Source organism: Phoxinus phoxinus (genome assembly GCF_949152265.1).
Source record: "Phoxinus phoxinus genome assembly, chromosome: 2".
NCBI classification, from domain to species: Eukaryota; Metazoa; Chordata; class Actinopteri; order Cypriniformes; family Leuciscidae; genus Phoxinus; species Phoxinus phoxinus.
In genome coordinates, this window is record NC_136877.1 from 30,073,679 (window position 1) to 30,099,595 (window position 25,917).

At 38.3% G+C, this 25,917-nt stretch overlaps 2 protein-coding genes across 5 annotated transcripts; one reads left to right on the forward strand and one right to left on the reverse strand.

Annotated features, from left to right (window-relative positions):
- Window positions 1-1,008: 1,008 nt before the first annotated feature.
- On the reverse strand, window positions 1,009-13,053 carry syt13 (synaptotagmin XIII). Of its 2 annotated transcripts, none has more exons than XM_079591851.1 (6): window positions 12,582-13,053; window positions 9,305-9,506; window positions 8,243-8,380; window positions 6,240-6,556; window positions 2,623-2,749; window positions 1,009-2,035 (listed from the first exon to the last, which is right to left on the reverse strand). In XM_079591851.1, the coding sequence occupies exons 1-6, from the start codon at window positions 12,753-12,755 to the stop codon at window positions 1,725-1,727; spliced, it is 1,269 nt and encodes a 422-aa protein (XP_079447977.1). In that variant the 5' UTR covers window positions 12,756-13,053; the 3' UTR covers window positions 1,009-1,724. The 2 variants fall into 2 exon arrangements, with proteins under 2 accessions (XP_079447977.1, XP_079447978.1); XM_079591852.1 differs by having other exon boundaries at window positions 2,623-2,746; window positions 12,582-12,888.
- A 2,720-nt stretch (window positions 13,054-15,773) lies between these two features.
- fbxo3 (F-box protein 3) lies at window positions 15,774-25,533 on the forward strand. 3 transcript variants are annotated; one of them, XM_079591506.1, is made up of 11 exons: window positions 15,774-15,911; window positions 17,857-17,946; window positions 18,073-18,236; window positions 18,315-18,429; window positions 18,514-18,718; window positions 19,080-19,125; window positions 19,216-19,300; window positions 19,396-19,518; window positions 23,253-23,368; window positions 23,553-23,743; window positions 23,860-25,533. In XM_079591506.1, exons 1-11 carry the CDS (start codon window positions 15,820-15,822, stop codon window positions 23,986-23,988), a joined length of 1,356 nt encoding a protein of 451 aa, XP_079447632.1. In that variant the 5' UTR covers window positions 15,774-15,819; the 3' UTR covers window positions 23,989-25,533. The 3 variants fall into 3 exon arrangements, with proteins under 3 accessions (XP_079447632.1, XP_079447633.1, XP_079447634.1); XM_079591507.1 differs by having other exon boundaries at window positions 15,795-15,911; window positions 23,553-23,734; XM_079591508.1 differs by having other exon boundaries at window positions 15,795-15,911; window positions 23,553-23,723.
- Window positions 25,534-25,917: the final 384 nt, after the last annotated feature.

The following is a 25,917-nucleotide window of genomic DNA, read 5'->3' on the forward strand; positions in this document are numbered from 1 at the left end:
TATCAAGTGCTGCTGTCACCTGTGTTTGCACACTCTCCATTTTGTTTTCCATTCTCTCTCTCTCTCTCTCTCTCTCTCTTTCTCTCTCTCTCTGATACATTCATCAGTGTGTGTTCATTTGGTGTGGTTCGTGGGAGGTGCTGTTCGCCTGGATATCTGTCACTTCCTTGCTTGCTCTTGCTCTTGTCATCTATCATGTCTGACCATGTCTATAAATAGATCCATCAAATCTCTGAAGCAAACACATGAGAAATAGCACATTTTGAGAAAAGAGTTTTTATTTCACTCCAACATAAGGTTATTTGTTTCAAGCATTTCTGTGGGTTAAAAATAGATATAGATTTCAGTCTGTATGAAATCAAGAGTGTTATGCAGTAAGTCATACAGATGGATCAGATTTCAGTGATTAACAGTTATCCCTCTCTGGAAAAGTATCAAGCACAGACATTATGTAAATCCAAAAAGATGACGGACGGAACATTTTATAGGCTACAGCTGAATATGCAGCTGAGTGATTTGATTTGCCGTGTGGTTGAATGACCACTGTGTTGGTTTTAGCACAAAATATGCATTCCTTCCAAGAAGCTTAAAATTTGATGCATACAATTTGTTTTAGTGGCATTTGGATGCATTGGTTAGTGGAGAAGTTGTGGTTAGTATTTGTGTTTAAGAGGCCTAAATATTACTGTTATTAACGTCAGTTGTTCGGCATGTCATCTGTAGAATGTGCACTCCTGGTAAAATACAAATACATTTTCGGAATAAAACAGGGCAATAGAAAATATTTAGAAAAATACGGATAACCAAACAGTTGATGGGCCTCATTAACTTCCATAGTATTTTTTTTTTTTTTTCTCGATACTATGGAAATCAATGGTGCCCATCAACCGTTTGGTTATACCCATATTTTTCAAAATATCTTCTTTTGTGTTTTTGTGAAAGAAATGTATTCAGGTTTGGAACAACATGAGGGTGAGTAAATGATGACAGAATTTTCATTTTTGGGTGAACTATCCCTTTAATGAGACAAAATGTCAACATTTTACAACATCAGGATCTGTAGCCCGATAAGTGAAATACTTATAGGTCTCGAGTAATCGTCATAGTAGTATACATTTCCTGCTATTTATATATATATATTTTTTTTAAATTATAATTAGAAGATTGTGATACATTTACATTTTCTGTATGCGTGCATCTTGAGAAGAGTAAAGCTGCCGTATTGAGACCCTGTTTGTTTATTTAATTAGTGTGTTACTGTAAAGGTATAGCTATATCTGCAGTTAGTGAGCATGGCTCCATCATTCAACTGTGAGTGACAGTGGGACTAAGAGGATCCATAATAGCAGGAAAACAAAAATGTTTGCTATTAATCTTAAAAATTAAATATGTTTGACTGTTTTGCTATCTCTCTAAGTGTTCAGGATGGCTCCAACTCGGACCAGTTTAAAACAGCATTGAGTATTTTAAACACACATTAATAACAACACCAAAGTTAAATGCAGCACTGCTTACATTAAAATACTCTAAACTACTGTGTAACAAGTAGTTTAGCCTTTACCTGCAGAGAAGTTAGTTTCATATTACGAAATGATAAACAGCTGGGTTCATTCATTAAATCTACTAATATTTAGTATATTGGAGAACTACATATTTTTGCACAGGAATAGAGTACTATTGTAAAAACCCAAGGACATTGTGTATAGGTGGTGGTTTGGAGAATATTAACATTCTGTGTATAGAGGATGCCACATTGCAATTTGCTTGCGTGGATTATCTAGCATCTGTTTCCAGTGCTGCAGGCCGGTGCCGGAGGTGTGGAGCCCCAGCATGCAGCGGCCCAGGGGGTGCAGGGTCCCGGGACTGGCCAGGTTCAGTACCTCCAAATCCACGCTGGATTTAGCCAGTAGCTCACTGGGCAGCTCCAACATCATCATTTCGTTCCAGACCGGATTCATCTTGTGCTTCACTCGCCGCGTCTGCTTCTTCTTCAGCTTGGCATTTTGATGTTTCAAGGTCAACTTTACTGATAGATCTATCAGAGAACATACAGGTACAGTACTCTCTTTATTACAACTAAAATATTGACATTAATATTGTATGTACTGTATTTATTTATTTAGGACAAGCGGTTTTGAAAATTGATGGATATATTGAATGCGTGTACATGCACAATACCGGTCATATAATAAAGATTTTTGAATGTTTATTTTTTATTAAAAAAAATCTGTAAAATCTGTTATATTATGAAACATTATTACAATTTAAAAGAACTGTTATATGGATATATCCATATAATATAATCCATGTATTTTCCTGTGATGGCAAAGTTTTCAGCAGCCTTAAGTGGAATAAATTACATTTTAAAATATATTAAAATATAAAACTGTTCTATCAGTTTGTAATAATGTTTCACAATATTATAGATTTTTGATTAAATAAATGCAGCCTTGGTGACTTCTTTGAAAAACATTCAAAATGATTAATACAAATTTTGACCAGTAGTTTATTATTGAGCTGTTGAATCTCTTTTTCACTTCCATCTTAATAGTTGATTTGGAATTAATTATATTGTTCACATTGATTTGAGTGTCGTTATGATGGTGTGTTTGTGATAAATACCTATGTTGTCTTTCAGTTTGTCTGACTGAAGTCCTCTAGCCTTCATTACTACCACCCCAAGTCTATTGGCTGCTGGCAGATAACTGAGCGACAATAGTAGCTCTCCAGCTGATGATGTCACTTCCTGCTGAAAAAGAAAACTTTGGGTTGAAAGTCTCGAAATGCTTCTTGGGTCAAAGTTTTTGAATGAAATTATTGCCGTTTAAAATAAATTTTTGTGTCAGGCAATTTTACTTTTTAACTCTGTGTTCACATAAAAAGAGATTTTAGAATTTGCATATCATAATTTCTCCTCGCAGGGTTAATGAACTCGACTTTTGATTGCATAGAGAATCATTTCATGCAAATGTTTAGCAAATGACCAGTTCCTCTCTCAGGGCAAAAGGTGGTACTTTTAATTGTTTAAATTGTTAGCAAAGCCCTCCGATTAAACACTCTGAATTATGGTATTTCATAACCATCATGACCTTTTCCAAATCTGCCCCTGCATTCAGTCAGCCCCACTTAATCATCTGCATGAGCAGAACATGACATTTTACTGAAATATAATCTGGTGCTTTTGATTCAAGTCTGACCAGATTGGATTTATCAAACCGTTGTGTTTGATATTATTCCAGTGGGGATGGACACAGTGACAAATAATACTGATAAATATTATTCAAACGAACAACATGGAAAGCTTTAGAGTACTGCAATCATTATTCATAGTCATATTAGCATCTTACGCATCTTAAACCCTCTCCTGAATAATAAAACATGAGTCATATGATAAATAAGAGTACACACAATAATAAAGTGTGAACATCTTGTCGTATATGAACATTCTGAGTGGTGCTCATTTTAACCTGCGTCATCCTCTTCATCCCTGACACGTTACACACTGTACATGTAAACAGACACACACACACAAATCTCTCTCTCTCTCTCTCTCTCTCTCTCTCTCTCTCTCTCTCTCTCTCTCTCTCTCTCTCTCTCTCTCTCTCTCTCTCTCTCTCTCTCTCTCTCTCTCTCTCTCTCTCTCTCTCTCTCTCTCTCTCTCTCTCTCTCTCTCTCTCTCTCTCTCTCTCTCTCTCTGCTGTCCAATAGTTAGTAATTCCTGGCATGTCTGTGTGTGTGTGTCTGCTAGAAGCAGATCTCCTCTGGGGGGTGTGATGACGCAGATAAAAATCTCCTGCACTGGAGGTCTATGACATCATCAACAGATAGCATAGCAGTGGGGGTGGAATACATGTGTTTATGTGTCTCTTTAAATCTATGAGTTGGGACCCACGAGACTGATTTTAAACAAACAAGGTATGGAGGGAGTACATGCAGTCTCCTAAAATAAACTCAGATCTATTCTCCTACCACCTCTTATGCGCAGTATGTGGAAGTCCAAAAGAAATGTCTGAGCTATTTCTAAACTGTCAATATGTGCACTTTGCACTTGTAGAAATACAAACACAGTACGCATCCCATAATAAAATATTCATCTCACACCAAGTGTGTGACCATGGCAATTGAAAAGTGTGTCAAAAGTAGGCTATATTACCTCTAATGCTGTACTGTATATGTTTTCGTGTTTGTATGTTTTAATATGTTTTCACTTGCATCAGTAACATTCCAACACAGAACTCCAGCATGATTGCCTGGCTGACTTTTTTCAACTCTCTGTCTACAAATATATATTTAACGGTTTAACGATTCAGCCCTCTGAAATACTCTATTCTGCTCGGTCAAATGGGATTTAGCGGGCACATATTTGGGTCATTCTTGCAAAGTGGTGTCTACTTTGCAACAGTTTAAATAAACTTTAAATACCAATAAATCATAAAATGTTTGCATATTTGTATTATGTTTGCTTTGGTAACTTCCGGATTTTACATATTTGAATCTATATTTGGATAAATAAGGTCTTATTTCCAAAATGTCCCATGCTCTTTAAATTATCATGATGGAAGACTCCATTTTACAAACGGCTGGATTTATACTAATTTGTCTGTGGTGTTACTGCCTCTCTTTGTGGAAATAGTGGTAACACCACAGCACAGAAATAAATAGTTACCAGTGCTTATACGCCTAACCACTTGTGTTTAATTAAAATGTATTAAATGTATCAAAATGTCCTTATAAGCTTAAATTTTACTGAATTTTAAATACATACCGATAAATGTTATTTTATACATATACATATACAATTTATGCCTCTCATTTGCCACTCTAATTAAAGAATGACTCACACTGATGAGGTTTTGTGATAATGACCAGCTGACAAAGTTCGTATGACTATATCGTGAAGCCGAATTTCAAAGTGCTAAATATGCAACGGCCATGTTATGATCTTTTACAAAGTCTTGATTTTGTTTTAGAGGTCTACTAGAATAGTTTTTCATGCTTGAATGTTCAAAAAAACAAAAGTGCAAAAGTGGCTCCCGTCCAGCGCCTGTAAGATGATGGCAGCTCTGGCTGTTAAGCCTCACAGTGCCGCTGGATACCGTCTCCACCTTGCATGCAACGGCCATCCTGGAGGCCAAATTGCTCAATGTTGTTCTATTCCCTGACCGAGGGGACCCTCGGCACTGATGCACTGGCACACAGCTGGCCCCGGGGCCTACGTAAATATGGATAGTGGATGCAATCGCCTTGGTGTACCAGTCCTCTCGGGGTGTTGCCTCCTCATGGGCGTAGGCGCACGGTGCCTCTCTGGCAAACATCTGCAGAGCAGCGAGCTGGGCAACACCTTACACATTTGCGAGCTTCTACAATATCCGGGTGGAGCCAGTCTCCTCGCGCGTATTGGGTACAAACAGGTAATGTACTGGAAGACTGGCTCGGTGTCTCGCTTGCGGCGCCATTCCCTCTAACAGGGGGAGACGAGCGCCTACTTGCTCCTACCCACACGACTTTGTGAGGGTAGTTTGCCAAAAGGCAGAGGTGGAAAGTCCAGGGGTCAGAAAGTAAAAGTCCTGCCATATGTTTATTCCACCCATGAACTCAGTCAGCTGATTTCACTAATTAGTTCTATCTCCTGGCTGAAAAACTGTGCTAATTAGCAAATCCAGGTGATTGGAACAAAATACTGAGGAGGACTTTTACTTTCTGAACCTGGACTTTCCACCTCTGCCAAAAGGGCACGTGGCAGCGTACCATCATCTGCATCTCTAACACTCGTAACACAGTTCAGTGGCTATGACACTTTCCATAGGGACCCCATGACGTCAGTCCGACATAACGTCTCCGTTCCCTCTTTCAGGGAACGGCGGTTACATTAGTAACCTAGACGTTTTTCGCCTACTATAGGGAAGTATCCAATTTACTAGACCAGTGTGTTGTGATTAGTCAACTGCTTCCAGCATGTTTTGGAAATTACCATAACTGTAACTGTAAATATTTTAATGAGGAATATTGTGACGTAAATTCCTGGAAGAAAACTACAATCGAGGTGTTTCAGGGAGTTCAGAAACAGTGCTTACTGATATAGAGAATGACTCTCTTTGGAGGGGACTTTGTTCTTTGTTACTTTGCAGACCCTTTTCATGCTCAAACAGCAACATTACACATAGTTGAAAATTAAAAATTAAGCATAATAGGTTCTCATTAATGTTCACTTGTGGACATTTGTAAGCAATGTTCCTCACCTGTTTGGGTGGCTGTAAGTCAACCCAGCAGTCAGCGTCCAACATTATGCTAACATCAGCCAGCTTAAAGCGCATCGTGCCCAGAGTAGAATTATGGGAGAATCGATCACAGCAGTGAAGGGAGAGGGCCACTTCTCCATCTAGACCATCCGTGTCTTCTGTGCCCTCCACAGGGAGGGCGAACACCAGCTCCTCTTCCCACTGCACATGTGCTGCCAGCTTGTGGACTGCTGTGTGCGCGTGCTTCTGCTCTTCAGAGACACTCACACACCCTGATATATATCCCTCACATCCTGCATCCACTGATATATTCTCCGCTGCGGAAAAAAGGAGAATATGAGTCATATTATAACAAGGAACAGGATGACAAATTGAGCCACATGAAGCTGCTCCAAACCTCAGCGGCACCAAGCATATCTCTTTTTCATAACGCCTCACTTTTCATTCCTTTCTACATCTCAACCAGCATGACTGATCATCTCTCTCTTTCCTCTTTGGATGTGCAGAATAGAGGTTTTGAGTTTAAAGCATATTTACTCTCATTACAGATAATGATGCATATCAATCATGGCTGCAACTATTGAAATGGTAATTATGTGATTAAGAGGCTTTAAGCTGCCTGAAAGAGGCTTTTATTTCTCTCAAACATTGGTTTAATCACAGAGAGTTTTGAATATCAAATTCTCCCTCTGGTTCAGCAGACCAAAAACGCTGTGCAGTGACACTAAAAACACTACACACCTGTCTGTCTGAGTCATAAGAGGATTACAATTACAACACCAAAGCCTGCTTTTTACAGATATCTGCACATGTTGTGTGACCTTCTGATGACCTTAAAACTGCTCCTCTTAGAGCTTCAGGTGAAGTGTTTGTTAAGGCTTTTTCTTTCTTTTTCAAAGTCAGAGCCAGGCTTCAGATTTTGGCTAGTTGTAGTTCTAAGGATATGGTGTAGTGTATAATGGGCATATTCTCTGACTTTTTTTTAGCTTCAGACTATCCTGTCAGAGGATCCTGTTTCTTTTTAAAGTGGTGGTAAAATACCATTTTCACAAGATGTAAAATAAATCTATAATGTCCCTAGAGTGTGTGTGTGAAGTTTTAGCACAAAATACCCCACAGATATTTTTAGAAAGCATGTTAAAGTTGTCACTTTTTGAGGGTTTGAAAAAACACACCGTTTTGTGCCTGGCCCTTTAAATGCAAATGAGCTGCTGCAGAGGGCGGGGTTTCAAGAGCTCATGTGTGTTAGAAGCTGCGATTACCTCACGCAGACACACTAAAATGACAGAAACTGTTCTGCCTTTAATGTTAAAACGGAGTCAGACAAAGATGGAGAGACTCAAGTAGAAGTGACTGTAGAATGCAACAGGACGTCTCTGAATGGTTAGTTGATGAATTTATGTTGCTGATGTGGAGTTAACCATCTTCAATTAGGATATTCTGTCATGATAATCTATAAATCGCTCGTATAGGAACTGTTGTGAGATGCACACAGAGTGACTTTCTATTATGTGAAAAGATGGATGCTAAAGTTTGAGCTGACTCAAAAATGTACTCTTATACAACAACTTTTCCTCTTCTCAACATGGACTGCATGTTCCCGGGAGCGGGGTTTATGTACATTTTAGGCTTGCTGATGTCACTAACCCGTGAGGAATATCATGTAGTCCCTACCAGCCGTTTGTTGTAGTCCTTTTCTTTAAAAGCAAATATCTTCCTTTGCTTTGAACTTTGAGCGTTGTAACTTTGCAGATGTTGTTTATGCTCAAACAGCAATATTACACTCTAACTAAAGTTAGAAAAGTGAAATCATACTTTAACTTTACCACCCCTTTAATAAATCTGTTGATCCACAAAACCAACATGGCTTCAGAAGTTATCATACGATCAAAGTTATCATAAATTATCATCATCAAAGGGATGCTACACAATATCCTGAGATTCACCTGCGGTCCACAGGTGCCCCACTATCTTTCTAGAAACAGTAGATGCATGTTTGTTACCTTCTACAATGCTGATGTGTAGCTCTCCACTCTCTTTGTGCAGACTAATGGAGAAGTGCAGTTTAGGATATAGGATGGAGCTACTTGTCGTCATGGCACCGGTTTGCTCAGATGTGCAGGGCGTTTCATCTGCGGAAGCTGATGTAAAGGAAATAAATGGAAGTGTAGATTCAGTTCTGAGTAAATAGAGACTATTTTAGGAGAAGGATTCTAACTAAAATCCTTTGTATTCTTGAGACCAGAACAACATGATAGACTAGTTAGTTCTTATTTCTCTTTTTGTATGCATTATTGGTGGGGATTTTTCAGTGACTCTTTCTGTTACATTGATAAGCTAGTTGTTACTTGCAAGTGACTGCTTTTCTAAATAGAGTCATGGAATCATTTACTCATCTGATTCAATTAATATCATTTGTTTATTATTCATTTGTTAGAAGCTTGAAGACATGTAGTGTCTGGAACTGTTTTTCATTGGTAGATCAAAAATAGACAATGTAAATGGGAATAGTGTGACCAAAAATGTAAAAATACATAAAAGCAATATACTCGGCACATGCAGCACGACATTCAGTACAACAGCAAACATGTTATTAAATTCTTCGAGATAGATAGCACTCACTTCTCTTTATCTCTTTCTTTCTCTGCATCTGCTATGGGTGGATAAAATGAAGTCTTTCTCATAAAGGAGGGCCTTGATCATGAATTATAATGATGTAACCTTTACTTATCGTGATAGATACTGTGCGCTATGAGTCAGACCAATATGCGTATGAAAGTATAACGATAGCCTCCGGGCAAAATCTGTAGCTACAGATTTTAACAGCATTAAAAATGTTAATGGCCGAAATTTCAGTTAGCGTCTAATCTAATAGTTCACAATTCTAAATTTTCAGCTCCATATAAAGTCAACCTCAGATTTACTGATTTCAGACTGACTGAAATAACCTGGTTTCTCACACTGGCTGAAGTGGACTGGAATGCACAGAGAAACCAGTCACACACTCACACACACACACGCACACAAAGCCTCCACCAGTGAGATTTTAGCTGTCATCTGCTTACCTTGCCACGGGAGGGAGAAGACCTCACGTTTTGTTGCCTGGTTACAGGTGTCGAGCTCGGCAGCAGACATGTCGTTGGCAGCTCCATGTTCTTTGTAGTTTATTACCTCTTGAGAAGTGACAGAAGGTTTGGGCCGGTAGATTTCAGGGAACTTCAAAGATGCTTGAGGCTGGATGGGTTCGGTGCACTTCTGCACACTGAACTAAAACATGTACATGAAGAGAGAGAGAAAATAAAAAGTATGAGCTATACAGGGAAATAAAATGATTGGTTAGAGAATGGATAGGTAAAGGTAGTTGATTACAGCACTTGAAACATTAAGTATTCAACCTGCTCAGAAACTTCTTAAAATTATAATGGAATTCGGAAAATATTGATCATGCCAAGTAATACCATTCCAGTAAAATTTGATCTTAACCAAAAAGTATATTCAATAAGTATGACCCAATCAAAAAATAAATAAATAATAACTTCCATTCCCAGAAGAACTGAAGATAACAAAAAAAATAATTCCAATTATTCTTCCATACTTAAACATTACTCTGATTTGATTTGAACCACCTTACAATGTCATAGATATGAGACAGGGGCATTTTACTAAGGGGCATTCTGCTGGCTGGATTCAATGTGTAGAGAGTCTGAAAAAACATGCATGAATGAAAAATCAACACCAAACTCCATTTCCCCCAGGTGGGCAGTTAACATGCTGCAATAGAGTGCACAGAGAAAGGAGCGAGAGAGGATATTCTTATATTCCTCTCATCTTCCCCCGCCCCCTCTTCATTAATAATAAATACTGGTGCAATGAGACTGTGCTCACCTATTTTACAATTCGATATGAAACTGACCCTAATGCTAAATATATACTGATATACATGCACACATAGTCATATGATCCTTAGATACTTAAATTCTGTCCTCATTGTGGTGGTGTTTTAGAGAAAATCAGCAAATGAGCTAAAGGATCAGTTTTTGCTCATGCATTTGCCACTGATGCTCTTGTCTGCCCCGCAGCTTACATTTTAATTGGGTATATCTTTAAAAGAGGTTCAAAGACTTAAGATGAAAATCTACTCTCTCACAATCATCATCATCATGTCTTTCTTAAATGGAGATAATGATTATATAAAGCCCTATGATTTTGCAGAATCCAGTCATAAATGTATTGTATAATGCTTAATGTTGCCGAATCAAATAGGGATTTGTGCACTGTTCCAGTGGTTTGATGTGGGTGTAACGTTGTCTGTAGCTGTAGTTAGCGCACAACGCAGGAGATTCAAAGAAACAAACAACGTTACAGAAGACTGAACCTCAGAAATTATTTTTGTCACCTATTCTTGTTTTAAAATGGACTTACCAGCAGTTTGTTTCCATAGTTACTGATTAGTTTCACCTGCATTTCATTTAGCTCCCTTTGTTTAACCTGCGTATATATAGTCCATACATATCCCTTGTTTTGTTTGTCCAGTATTGTCTTGTATTGTTTATGAATGAGCTGTTACACTATCCTGTGTTATCTGGATTGTGTCATTTATTTGGATTAAAAGACTGCAGCAAATCCCTTCCTCTGTTCATCATTTTCCTGAATGTGACAGTGTGGCCCTTTTTGATATTTTGTTATTTGACATTTATTTAATTCACACACATAATCTTGCCTGTATGATTTTTTTTTGGAAGGTAACAATGTGATGATTCATGATTGTAAATATACACATACTATGAGAGGTGTGTGTGTGTGTGTGTGTGTGTGTGTGTGTGTGTGTGTGTGTGTGTGTGTGTGTGTGTGTGTGTGTGTGTGTGTGTGTGTGTGTGTGTGTGTGTGTGTGTGTGTGTGTGTGTGTGTGTGTGTGTGTGTGGTTCAGGTATACAGTTTTCAGGTAATGTGATATTTTTAGTCCCCATGAATAAAACAGCTATATCACACTACATTATGTTTTTTTAAAATGCAGTGTTAGGGTTAGAGGATAGAATATACAGTCTGTACAGTATAAAAATAATTAAATCTGTGGAAAGTTTTAAGTGTGTGTGTGTGGGGGGGTTGACAACATCGTGATGACCAAATGCCAATCAGTGATCCCCACAAGAAAGACACCTTCATTTGTAAAATGTTAAAATGCAGTATATAATATTTCAGTAAGGGAGATAGGAAATATCATTAGCTCAAGATAAATCCAATTCAAGTCAATGGAAAGCCTCCGGCATGACTGAAGAACAATCATATGTGTATGTGCTGCTATGTGAGTCGTGACTCTAGACTGTTTCAGGGAAAGCTTAGCAGATGCAGAACAACACCAGCGTGTGAGTGTGAGTGCACACGAGCATCTCTGTCTGTGTTTTTGTGTATGAATGACAGTACAAATCATTTTTAAACTAATTACCTCTTATAAAAGCACTCTGGAGAAGATTCTAATACTAACATGCTTGTCCCTCACCAGTCCTTAACCTCTCTGTTACTGGATGAATTTAATGTTCTTTGACACAATCAGAGTTCTGTGAGAGAGCTGATCTGATTTAAGAAAATTGATGGCTGATTTTCATCCTTCTCTTTTGATTTGCAGCTCTGCTTATGTAAATATTTCTGCCTCGAAGAGATAGAAATGATATTCTATTTTCCATGACCACCTAGTAAGATGAAGATTCAGAAGAAAATAAAAAGAGACACTTTGGCTCTTTTTCTAATGACTATTTCTGGTTTCTCTCTTTCTCTTTGTATCTTAAAGAAACTTAAATATGTTGCTCCTCATTAGAAAAGTATCAAGCATTCCTCAGAATTAACTTTATTTACAATAAATATATATCATGAAAAAATGATGTGATAAATATCACAAAAAAATCATTCATGTCAACGAAAATGTCTGAAACTGTAATTAAAACCATCCACAAATCATCTCACCCCAGTTTTTCTGATCCTACCATGCATCAGTAAATAAGGTGTCACGTGGACAGATACATTGGCCATTACATTTGATTTACTAGTATATTTGCATCATAATGTTACCTGTGGATCATTCCATAATTACATCCAGTAAAGAGTTCTTTAGATACATGCAAAGAAATCCTTTTTAGTAGCCTACAGTATCACTGTTTCTGCCTCAGAGAGCTAACCTGTGTTATGTAAGCGCCACTTCAATCCTTCCACCCAGGTGAGTCAGAACATTTCACTCGTTGAATATGTCTCATCTCTGTTAGTGTTTTTTGTTCTTTTAATAAGCTCTTTCTTTTCAAATGTCAAATCTGATAGCTGGTCTATGGCTGTGTGAGTGAGTGTCAGTCTTACCTGTGTCAGAGTATGCAGGATACTAGGTTTGGCTTTCTCTGGATCAGTCTCGTCCCCTTTCTCAAGTTTCCCCTTCTTACAGCTCTTACAAAGCAGGGAGAGACCACACAGTGTCAACACTCCAGACACGGTACCCAGCGTAGCCCCCAACAGCGCTGTCGCAGACACGAGCATTCCCACCCAGAAACAGACACCCAAACACACCGAATGAAGTGAAGAGGAGAAAACTGGAGGAACAATCCACTCTTCAATGTGCCTCCATGGTGAGAGAGGAGGAAAGAGGAGGAGAGTGGAGAGATGCTAGAGACATAGGGTGGCACGTGTGTGATGCACTGTCTGAAACCAACTCAGCCAGGCAGACGGAGCAAAAGGGAGAGAGAGGAGGAAAGAGAGGCAGACATAGACAGAAGGGAGGTAATCAAAGGGGAGGGGCTTAGATGTCTGGCAACCCCTACTCAATAAGAAGAAGTCTGTCACTGCAACCCACCCCCTTCATCACCAAAGTGGCTGCACGTCAGCCTTTGCGTCAGAGCTGCATGAACTCACCTTCACACACTGGGTGTGCTGTAGCAGAGCTTCATATTCACACGCAATATAGAAAGATTCTTAAAATAATGAGGAATGAAGCGTTGGAGTGTTGTTACGTATAAGGCTGTTTTATTTCCGCATTTGGCAGGTGCCTTAATCCAAATCCAAATCAACCTGTACCTTTTGCATTTTATCTGTTCATGCATTCCCTGGGAAACGAACCCATGACTTTGGCGTTGACTGCTTATTACCTTTATTTGATATCATACATTTTTGTGATGCTGCTTGGTACCACCACAGGAGCGAATGCGCACTAGTTTTGGGAATACACTTTACTCCCTTGTGTGCAAATATGTGTGCATATGTTGAAAAATTAAGAATATCACATTCTTATTGACACATTGTTTTTTCTACACTTCTACACATTGTGTGACTTATAATAACAGAAAAAGCCTCTTCTCTGATGCTTTCACTATAGGACAAATCTTTTGGACAGATGCCTATAGGTATTTGTCATTGTGAAACATCAAAGAAAAAAGAAAGATGAGGAGAAAGACATTCTCTTATACAGACTTGGACTGTGTCTGTTATGTAGGCCTATGCCTACAAATAATTTAAAGCATGACATTCTGATTGAACATTAATATAATTTCATGAGGCAAAGCCAGCCTGGCCAGGTCTTACTACTGTTTTTGGGAATATTTGTAAGACTTTTCCACTCTTGCCTAAAGATGGAGCTGTCTGTTATCGAAATGCATGAAGCTGCAATGTTTGATCGCTTTGACCTTGAGAACGCCAGAGAGAAAATGGATCTGTGACGCCATCTTGAGGTGATATAAAAGGTAAACGCCTCATTGCCTACCTGAATAAATGACAACAATTGTCTTCACATAAAACAACCCTTGCTATTAAAGGCCATATATCTTATTCTGCGGGTTGATGTATTAGTCATTTTTAAGAAGCGGTTCCGTTAAGAAATACGAGAACTTAATGATTTATTAGACGTTCGGTTCCGTTAACGCTTGTCGAATGTGCATTCCGCCGGTATAGACAGACGGAACACCTCGAGTCATTAACCCTACCAGGCAACGTGCACCGCAGGATACATATTATTTAATATCTTGTAGTTTTTGTTATCATTATCACAGTTGAGTCTGTTTGAAGTTGTATGTGGGTCACATTACTTTTTTTCAAATGTTCTGTGCCTGTTTAAGCTTAACCTAAAGCCAACACGTCATGGTTCTGGACATTCTGACTTTTGTAGAAAGTAGTAGCCTAGGCAAGTATTAATTTTACTTTTCTAAAGCAAAAAAAAAAAAAAAAAAAAAAATGCTGTTATTTCCCGCATTTTGAAAAGTCTGTATCCCCTAAGATATGTTGCCACATTAAGAAAAAAAGGATTATTCACAGTAGGCTGACAATGAGTGATGTCTCAAGGTAAACTAGTAGAAATCTCGTTCCAGGGCCGGGGCCCTTATTGAAGTTCATTATAGGCCCTCCTGGCCCCCTGTACACAGTCCCCCTTCTCAATATGTATTTTATGTTAAAAATGTAAAAAAATGAAAAATATAACCAAAGTCTTCAGGACTACTTTTCCTTCAGGAAAATTACATGTTATATCATCAATTACATTATATTATTTATTAGGGATGGAGCTAAACCCTGCAGGAGAAGTTGAAGAGTCAGTTAAACAGTGTAAAAATACAAGAAATGGGTATATGCCTCAGTTTTAGGACACTTAGACATGTCATACATGCAGTGCATTTTGCATATTATTATTAATTTTTGCATCAAATAAATCATACAAATATTGATGTGACTTGTTTATAGCCTACCCATAGGGCAATGTATTATGTGAGATAGAACTCATAAAATAAAAGTTTATCAAATATCTAAAAAAAATCCTTTGGATATCTTTTAAACTTGTTTTAGTTCAGATTATATAAAAAGTGACATGAAATGAATTTTCGACTCTTGCCTGTTTAAGGGTTAAATGCTACTCTGGCAATGTTTCACACATTAACCTATTCAGCACAACGCAGCTATTGCACATCCAGCCAGCAGTGTAGTCATATTCCCTGAGCAGATTCTTTTTAGGGAATGACTTATGAATCAGTCAGAGCTGTAAAGGAATTCCCAGTAGTTTATTGCTTTCATTATGCTGAGCTCTAAATTAAAGTGTTAACTGTTTTTTTCATATGACTGTATTCTGTACATATAACCTACAGATTATTAGATTTGTTGAAATCTATGATCTAGGCCTATTATAAATTAGACTAATGAATACATTATAGCCTATGTTTTGTAGACCTATTTTTAGGGCCAAATAAGTGCATTTATGCTGCCTAAAAAGCCAAGTCTGTAAACACATTGTTTACATTGTGTTAAATGTATTACTGTTTTTTTATATAGCCTGTACAGATAGGCTATTTGTTGTGTTGATCTCATCAATTGGCAATATAATTGCATTTTTTGTTTCAAATATTTTTTCCACAAAATAATGAAAAGGAAATAAAACGTATAAGGAACCGGGATAGGAGAGAACCCGAAAACAGATTATTTAAATAGCCTACCTTACTAGAACACATTTTCATTTGGATAACATTGTGGCGACATGTGCGCAATATTTGATAACAGAGCAGCGTGCGGACACGCCTTCTTGTCATCGCAGTCAAGGGGGCGGGGCTTCGCGTCTGCATTCGCTACCAAGATGGCAACGTCCATAGCGCTCAGCCTGGATAACTTACCGTCTGATCCCTTATTGCTGGTGCTGTCATTTCTGGACTTCCGAGATTTGACCAGGTAGACATTTATCTTGAACCATGCCGTTAGTCCGTGCAATTGCAAATATGTTTTAAGCATGTTTGTTCCTTGAATGAGCTTGAAAAATAATATCTGCTCCACAGTTAGCTGGCAATGCTAACAGGATAACGTTAACAGTTAGCTTATGATATTACTCAAGCAAGTTCTTTTGATAGACAGTCACGATTTTACCACGATAATACCACGATAATGTCAGTTTTCAATCATTTTTTATAAAAAAAGACCCTAATCTGTGTGAGCTGTTACACCCGATCATCTCATGCATCTCATGCTTGAAGATAGAAGTGCATGACTTCATGTAAGTTGACAGTATAGTGCAATAAGTGGAGACAGGGAACACAAAAGCATTATTTCTGCTGCAATCGCACGCTGATGGTAGCTGCTCGTGTTTTGTGGATCGTAAGTTGAGTTGTGCTTTGATGATAAATATTTTGGTCTGGGAAATGAGCAGGGAGGATCACGTGACGCTGGTCAGCTGGAAGTTTGCGTAACACCGCCAGTGCAACTAAGTTTTCCTCATTGTTTGTAGAAGCTACTGTAAAGACAGAAGCTTTACGTGCGCCTTTTTACACTGTTCTTAACTGAGTAACGTTAATCCACCATAGCTTTAAGTTATGTAAAGTTTGCATCCTCAAGAGGCTGAATGTTTAGTGGTGATTATTCCGTTTTTCAGGAATTTCTCTGTTCCTTTACGGTGGTGGTGGTAATAATAATAATAATAATACAATTATTCAAATACTCAATCATCACTTGTCATCAAGTTTTAAAATATACATCATAACATTTACATTTATTCATTTGTAGATATTTTAATTGGGACTTACATTGCACTCAAGGTCTCCTAACAATAAATATTTTGAGTCATTTTTTTCCCACCTGGCACCTTTTTACACTTGTGTTTTTCTGGTCAAAAATGACCGGCCTACAAAATATTGTTTAAAATCTCTTATTACTCTATATTGGCGCCAAATATTGGATTCAATCTTTTCGTCAACTTGTTTTCAGGTTTTGTATTTCTTTGTCTAGCTACTGATTGATCATATGCCTCATTGATCTGAGCTTATATTGGTCAAAACTGTGAATGAAAAAAAATGTATGGGGGAGATTGAAAATAAGAGAAACATTTAGTGTTTGGGATGGCACTAGCAGCATGTTCATTATGTTCACATATGTACATGTGTGTGAGAAGAGAGAAAGGCCTCAGACCTTTGCATGTGTGGACACACACACACACACACACACACACACACACACACACACAGACGTGCGCACAAGCAAACTATTTGGAGTATTTCTGGCTTTCTTATTTACAAAGATGAACTTTATCCTCAGATCAATGAGGCCTACGATCAATGAGTTTCAAAAATCATTACAAAACCTGCCCTAATTGAAAGAAAACAAGTTGACAAAAAGATTGAATCCAATATTTGGTGATAATATAGCATAACAAGAAATTTATAAGCTACTTTTTTGTATGTACTTTTTTGACAGGGGAACAAGTGTGATGTTGTTCTATTTTGTACAAAATAAAAGCATTTCAAAGCAAACTTGCTAGCACACTAGTGTGATAAAGTGCAAATTATTTCCATATTTGGTTGACAATTGAAAAATGTATTGACAAATAATGTTTTTTTCACTCAATAACTGAGGTGCATAAGCTCAGATCAATGAGGCCTATGATCAATCAGATCCAAAAGGAAATATAAAACCTGTCCTAATTGAACGAAGGTAGCAAAAAGATTGAATCCAGTATTTGGTGATAGGCTATATAACGAGCTATTTACACACAATTTTTGAAAGGCCGGCCATTTATGACTGGGAACATCAAAGGTGTATGAACCGATTATATTTATATTTTTTCAAGATCTCAAGTAGCCTAGTCGAAAGTTCCTGTTGTACCGAATCTGGTGTGTTCTTTTCTCAGCTGCAGTTTTGTAAGTCGTCGACTCAGTGAGCTGACAGGCCATAACCCCCTATGGAAGAGACTTTGTCAGAAGCACTGGCTCCTTACTGAGTAAGCGGACTCAAAATGCCCTTAGAATAATTTGAGTAATTTATGACATGCATTTTTTTCATCTTTTTGTTGCATTTTTTATTTTTAGATTTTTTTGTAATTAAAATATGGTGTTGAATTTTTCAGGGCAGACAAAACCCATAGAGGCCTGTCCTGGAAAGAGCTGTTTCGGGAGTATTATGCTGATCTGGGCCGTTACATTGACTACTACAGCACTCTCAGGAAAGCTTGGGATAGCCTGAAAAACTACCTGAATCAGAAATGTCCTCGAATGATAGCTTCACTTAAAGGTCTGTCCACACTGTTACTAATCCAATCATATTTTGAAAAACTATGGGTGTTAATTTTGTTTTCCTTTCTCTGAGAAGAGGGAGTAAAGGAGGAAGAGCTAGAGGTCATTGAGGCCCAGATTGGCTGCAAACTTCCGAATGACTACCGTTGTTCATATAGGATACACAATGGACAAAAACTGGTGGTCCCTGGGTAAGACTTCTGAGAATATACTTGATAATTTCAAAAAACGATCTAAAAGTTTTTAATTTACTTTTCAACTCTTCTTTTCAACAGGCTGATGGGCAGCATGGCTTTGTCCAATCACTACCGCTCAGAAGACCTGTTGGACATTGAGACAGCGGCAGGGGGCTTTCAGCAGAGGAAGGGGATGCGGCAGTGTCTTCCACTCACGTTTTGCTTCCATACCGGCCTTAGCCAGTACATGGCCCTGGAGAGCACAGAGGGACGAACGCGCAGTGAGATCTTCTATCAGTGCCCGGTTAGATCACTACCCTCAGACCACAACAAACTACCATGCATAAACACACACTCATGCAAGGCTAGTGAACCATTCTGAAAGTGAAACTGATGCAGATCATATTTTAAGGAGGCAGCCAGTGGTTATATAGTAGCTAAAGACCAGATGGTAAATGTTAAGAGCCTCCCTGCTTCGTGACTCGTGACTGATAGGAGCTGAAGCAGTTCACCACATCAGATACGATTCTGCTTGTGCAGGTCTCCGCTAGATAAGAGAGGATTTTTTTCTTGCAACGTTGCACTTTGACCAGTGAGGGGTGCTCTTGTCGTCTTGTCTAATGCAGCCCTTCTTGCTCATTCTGTTTTACGCTTTTTCTTCACAGGATCAATTGGCACAAAATCCCTCTGCGATTGACATGTTCATTACAGGTAACAAAGAAGAAAAGGCTGCATTAATGCATTGTTTTGTGGACCGATTCAGATTATATGAACTCTTCTCTCCTCTGTTCTTTTTATCAGGTTCTGACTTTACTGAGTGGTTTACCTCCTATGTTGACAATGTTGTAACAGGAGAATACCCCATCATTCGAGACCAGATCTTCAGGTGGTCCAACTTTTGTTATCTTACACTTAGTGAGAGAAATCACAAAAGCCTATTATAATGCCTCTTTACATTTTACCCCCTTTATGTTTGTTCAGATATGTTCATGACAAACGCTGTGTGGCAACCACTGGTGACATCACCGTATCAGTCTCTACCTCCTTCCTGCCAGAGCTCAGTTCAGTCCATCCGCCACACTTTTTCTTCACCTATAGAATCAGGTACTACATAAATGCACACATGTTAATTTGGCTTTGGTAATCTAAATCAAGCTATTTGTGTTTATGTTAATTAAAAAAATTGTGAAAAAACTAAACAAATATATATATATGCAGATTTTTTTTTTTTTTTTTTTCATAATTTCACCAATAAACTGACTCTTTTACAAAACAATTGATCTATCTCTAAATATAGCAACATTTTTACAGTAAAAGCAAATGCTATCATTTTGGCATTGGACTACATAAAGACTATGAAACAGAGAAATATTCTCATAATTACAGATTTGAAGTCATGTCCCCAAGCAATGTCATCCCTTACGAATGATCACCCTGCTCTTGTAATGATTTTTTATAAACTGCTTGAACTAGAGGGTTGTCAATTTAATATCTGATTTTGTTGGGTACCTGGACACTGTGGAATCAAAGAAAATTAGGAAGCAGAGACAGACAAAATTTGCACAGTACCTCCTATTGATCTAAAATCAATAATTCATTTCTATATTACTAACAAATGGCAAACAGAAAGTGATTTATAAATAAAGGGCATTTACTATGAACAAACTTCATGAAATGTTGGAAGAAGTTTCTATCAAATCTCAATCTGATGGGACAATATTGTTTATACCCGTTGCAGAATAGGCAAGTTTTTAATACTAGGAGAAGATCTGCCAACATGTTCTTTCTGTCAAAACTCATTATCAGTGAAGCATGTTTTATTAGATTGTGCTGGGTTTAACCCTGTGAGAGAAATTTTTTATTCAGTTAACACGTTTGAATAAATTGTAAACACCTGATATAGTTTTACCATCAATTTATCTCACCATGAAAATAGCCCCAGAAGCTGGCGTGGCAAACAAACAAAACAATTGAGGTCAAATGCTCTGAACAAACATGTAATCCTCTGACGTGATCCTGCCTGCCATTAAAAATGAACAGAGACGCAAACAAGCTGTTTAAACAGGATGCTTCAAAGTAGATGTTCATTTGTCTTGATGTCAGCAGACTTGAGCGCACCAGAAAATGCATCTGTGCATTTGTATACTGTATCCAGTGTAGACAGCATCAGTGATTATAATGGATTCTATTTGCTTTTGATGTGACTTAAAGGTTGTATCAGCGATTGTGGGTGACGTCACTTCTGTATGTTTGAAGCGAGATCCCAAACAAACCAAGTTAGCTCGCCCCACCCTTACCGTTTCGTGCATCATGAAGAAAAACGATCATGCTCGCGCATTTCTTAGCTAGAGCTACCCAAGTTTAGTCGAGCTTCGCTCATATTATTTCAAAAAGTATATTTACACACAGTTCACATCCAAACAAGTCAGCACTAGCAGCTACTCACCTGTTTTTTTTTTTTTACTTTAATTTCTTTCCACCGTTCAAAAGCCTTCCCGATCACCATACACGAGCGCAAAAACTCACAACACCCAGCCCCTGTCGGTGTTTGGTTGGAACACTGTTTATTTTGGTTTTGAGTGGTTGGTGAAACCAATTGTTTTTGTGTGCAAATCTCAGAGCCTAGGCTGCCTACAGAGACGCGTTTTTTTGACAGCTTGCTTATGGGGCGGGCAGCTAGCGGATCGTTAGGAAAGATTAGATGAATGTGATCATTTATGTTTGGGCCTGAAATCGCTGATACAACCTTTAACATTCGTGTCCAATGTTTGTTCAAACGGCGTAAACTCATAAAACGAATTAGTTCAAGATGCAGTAAAGCCCTGCAATTTTTTGTTTTGAGATGCAAAACAGTTCTGCTGTGAAAATTTGCATTAATTTGGAAAAAAAAATTGATGATAAAAAAAAGGACAATATTGACGGCATTGACCGTAAAATTACTAAAATGCAACTCACAATGTTAACTTAGGGTTTATTGAACTGTTTTTCTAAGTCAATATGACATTTGCATCATGATGATATTCAGGAATAAATATAAGATAAATATAAGTGCATTTGGTGTATAACCCCACATCAAGAAAAGTTGGGACATTTTGTAAAATGCAAGAATCTGTGATTTTGATAATTTTCTTTCAAGTGTATTTAACTAAGAAAAGTACCAAGAAAATATTTCCAATGTTTTCACTGGACAACTTAATTGTATTTTTTGTAAATAAAAACACATTTTGATTTTGATGGCTGCAACACACTACAAAAAAGTTGTGACAGAGGCAACATAAAAGTGAAAAGAAGTTAAACTCATTTGAAACATTCCACAATAAGTAGGTAAATTGGTAATATGTGGTAAAGGAGCATCTCAGTATTTCCAAGCAAAGATGGGTCATGGGTCACAACTTTGTGCCAAATATCGTGAGAGAATTGTCGAACAATTCAAAAATCACATTTCTCAGTGCAAGATTGCAAAGAATTTAGGTCTTTCACCATCTACCACACATAATGTTGTGAAAAGATTCAGAAATCCAGAGACATCTTTGTACATGTAGGTCAAGGCAGGAGACCTCCGTTGAATGTGCTTCACCTTTGAGCCCTCAGATGGCACTACATGAGAAACCATCATGCTACTGTGTTAATTACAGCCACGTGCTCAGGAGTATTTTAGAAAACCGTTTTCACTTAACAGTCTGACGCTGCATTAAGAAATGCCACTTGAATCTTTGTTACACAAGGAGAAAGCTATACATCAGTTCTATGCAGATATGCCACCCATTTCTTAGGACCCAAGCTCATATCAGAGTCCACATTTCAGCTTGTTTTTTTTGAAAAACGGACATTGAGTTCTCAGTCCCAATGACTGAACGAGGGACCATCCAGACTTTCATCAGCGACAGGTGCAAAAGCAAACATATCATTGTATGGGGTGCATCAGTGCAAACAGCCTGAGTGACTTGCATTTGTGTGAAGGTACCAGTGACGTGGAGGTGTATATTGGGATTGTACAGACACATTTAATGGCATCAAGGTGACATCTTTCCTGCTAAGCAAGACAATGCCAGGTGTCATTCTGCTTGTGCTGCAACAGAGTGGTTTTGTAGACACTACACCATAGAGTGGATGTGCTTGACTGACCTGTCTGCAGTCTAGATCTGTCTCCTACTGAAAATGTATGGCCCATGATAAAAAGGAGATATCAGACAACAATTACCATGGACTGTTGAGCAGATGTCAGGCAAGATTGGGCAAAAAATCCACTTGCAAAACTGCAACAATTAGTTCCCTCAATTCCCAAACTATTAAAAAGTGTAATTAAAAAGAAAGGTTATGTGACACAGTGATAAACATGTCTGTCCCATTTTTTTTTTGGAGTGTTACAGCCATTTAAAAAAATTAATTTACAAAATACAATTAAGGTTTTTTAAGACAAAAACTCATGGGGGGAAATGGCTCTGTATATCTTGCATTTAGGCAGCATTTACTCACATTAAATATGACGTAATGATATCACTTTCAATGTGAAGGCATGTTTTTGTTTGGATTTTGCAAAGCAAGTGACATAATAATGGCAACTTGCGTTTTGTTAAAACACTAATTATGATATTATCATAGACCATTCATATCGCACAATCCTACTGCCACGCCTCATCTATTTCTTCTCCCAGTGCTGCTGTCTAACCAAAAAGTAGAGATGTCAGTGTGGAATTTGTAAATAAAGATCAAGTTGCTGAAATTATCAAGCTGCTTTCTGCTGTAACTTGCTGTAATGCAACGCAGCTTTACTAAGACTTGACATAGAATGATACAATGAGCTGAACCTATGACCTCTGAGCTGTGCCATGCAACAGGATTGAGATGGCAAAGTCGGCCCTGCCAGAGAATGCATGCCAGCTAGACAGTCGGTACTGGAAGATCACGAATGCAAACGGAAATGTGGAGGAGGTCCGAGGCCCTGGCGTCGTGGGTAAGAGCCCATCCCTGTAACTAGTAAACTAGAACAGTTCGCACTGGTAACAGATATGTTGAATTATCACGATGAGACATTCTGACAGTATCTTTCTGACCATATAATTCATAGTGTGACAATCGCACTACTTTTTAAAGAATGTCCTGCATCTCTTGTTTTTTTGCGTGTGATGTACGTGCAGGCGAGTTTCCAGTGATGACACCCGGTAAAGTTCACGAGTACGCCAGCTGTACCACGTTTTCCACCACTTCCGAGTACATGGAAGGCCACTACACATTCCACCGGCTCAAGAACAAAGAGGAAGTGTTTGACGTATCAATCCCACGATTCCACATGGTGTGCCCACCATTCCGTGAGTCAATGGTGCGGTCGGTAAGACGCTATTTATGTCTTTCTGTTTTATCCAAGAAAAATTTACATCCAAGGTGCTTATGTGTGTACATTTGCCATTTTAGATCCCTCATTCTGTCTTTTTCTCTCTCATTTAGAGCTCAGTCAGTGAGGTGTCTGCTCCTTTTGATGATGACAATTCATCAGACACAGATGACTATGAGGAGGGAGAAATGCGTGGCATGAACATGGCTGACCCAGGAGGGCGCTGCCCTCGGCACATCTGATACACTTTTTCATGCCCCCCGGCCAACACCCGCCCACAGATACTGATGCCCAGACACTCTCGCACAAACAGGAGAGCAGGACAAACGGAGCTTTTAGGCATCCATTGTTTATTGTGATCGCCTTTGTGCCTGTCACCTCTTTTTCCAGTTTGTGAGGGCATGTGTCTGGTTGTGGCGTGGTTGTGTCTGTGCGCGCCTGTGGACGTGTGAGATCATTGTATGCGTGTTTGAGTCTGCAAGTGTGTTTTGTGATTGAGTGGGAGTGAGGGAGTTTATTGAATGTGTGTGAGATTCTGTGAGATTGGTTCTTCTTGCCTAGGATTCACAGTGACCTGCCACTTACATAAAGGGATAGTTAAGCCAAAAAAAAAGATTTACTCACCCTTATGTCGTTACAAACCTGTATGTCTTTCTGTCTCCTGTCAAACACAAGATTTTTTTTTTTTTGTCCATGCAATGAAAATCAATGGTGTCCTGTGTTGTTTTGGACCCCATTGGCTTTATTGAATGGATACAAAGTTCTTAAAAATATTTTCTTTCATTTTCCACAAAAGTAAGGTATACAGGTTTGGAACGACATAAGGTTGATTAAATAATGACAGAGTTTTCATTTATTTTTGAACTATCCCTTTTAAAACCTTACAATTGCATTAAGAGCATGAGAAGAAAGTATGACACTACTGTTAGCATAAAAGCACACACACACTGAATTGGGAATATATATTGCATTCTTCACAGAAAGGCAAAATGGAATCAATCCCATTCATTTCCTTCACAAGGCCTCAGGTATTGTGTAGCGTGTATGTGCTTGTGTATATATGTTTCTGCTTGTGTCGTCTGTACAGAGAGTTTCGGGGGCAGGCTGAGTTGTAAAGTGAAACTGACTTATTCAAAGATGAGTAAAAAGCACATAGACCCAAACCAGCCAGTTCACGCAAACATCAGCTAACCTGCACGGTCATTACTTTCTCTAGTGCTCTGTGTTGGTTAGCTGTACTGAGGTGCTGATGTCCTGTTCTCAGAAACGTACGGATGCATGTAAACAGAAGGTCAGTTAGAGCACATTGGTGTAAAGGAGAATCGTTTTAGATCATCTTAAGGGCTGGAGGTTACGCAGACTCCTGTGAATAGCAAGATAAGAGAATTTTATAAGTTTATGGCATTATTATGACCCTTTCCCTTAAAGTCCTGTGTAAGGTAAATGATCAGAAAAATGTCTTTGTTGTAATTTACAGCTCAGTTTTTCAGACTGAAATATTGGCAGACTAAAGAATTTCTCAGCTTTTTTCTCCCTTCCTGATAATGGCAATGTAAGTTAATCTTGCCTAAAGATATGTATGATTTCGATTTTCATGTTTATGACTGCAATTTCACATTATCATCTTTGTAAAATAATGCTGTGCAGTGGGATTTTTCAACAGTTTGCTATTATGTTCTCTGGTTATCCCTATTGAACCTCTCAGATTAGTAAATAACTCTTGTTTTTTATTTTGTATGAGGTTTTTTTTATTTGGTGTAAATAAAAAAAGTAATGGTGTATCAATACCGTGTTTCACTATCACATTATTTCACATTCGCCTTGTGATCAGGATACTTTCTACTATCTAAATACAAATACGCCGTTGATCAGAATATTTTTCTCCAGCCAGCCACAGTACTATTGTCTCATGCTCTGGAAAACCTCTGTTTGAAAACACTTATTGTTCTCACAACACAAAACGTAGAGTCATTTCTCTCACTCTGACCCTAACCCAAACCCTCCCTGTGAGTGTCAGTTGTCATGGCAACATGTTGACGAGCCCTTGTTGTAGTAAGACTGATGTTTCTTTGTTTTGGCCCATATCTCTCATCTCTTTACTCATTCATTCTGAAAGGAAGACATTTCTGTAACTTATCTCAAGTACTTTCACAAACAATAGTTTTGCTTAA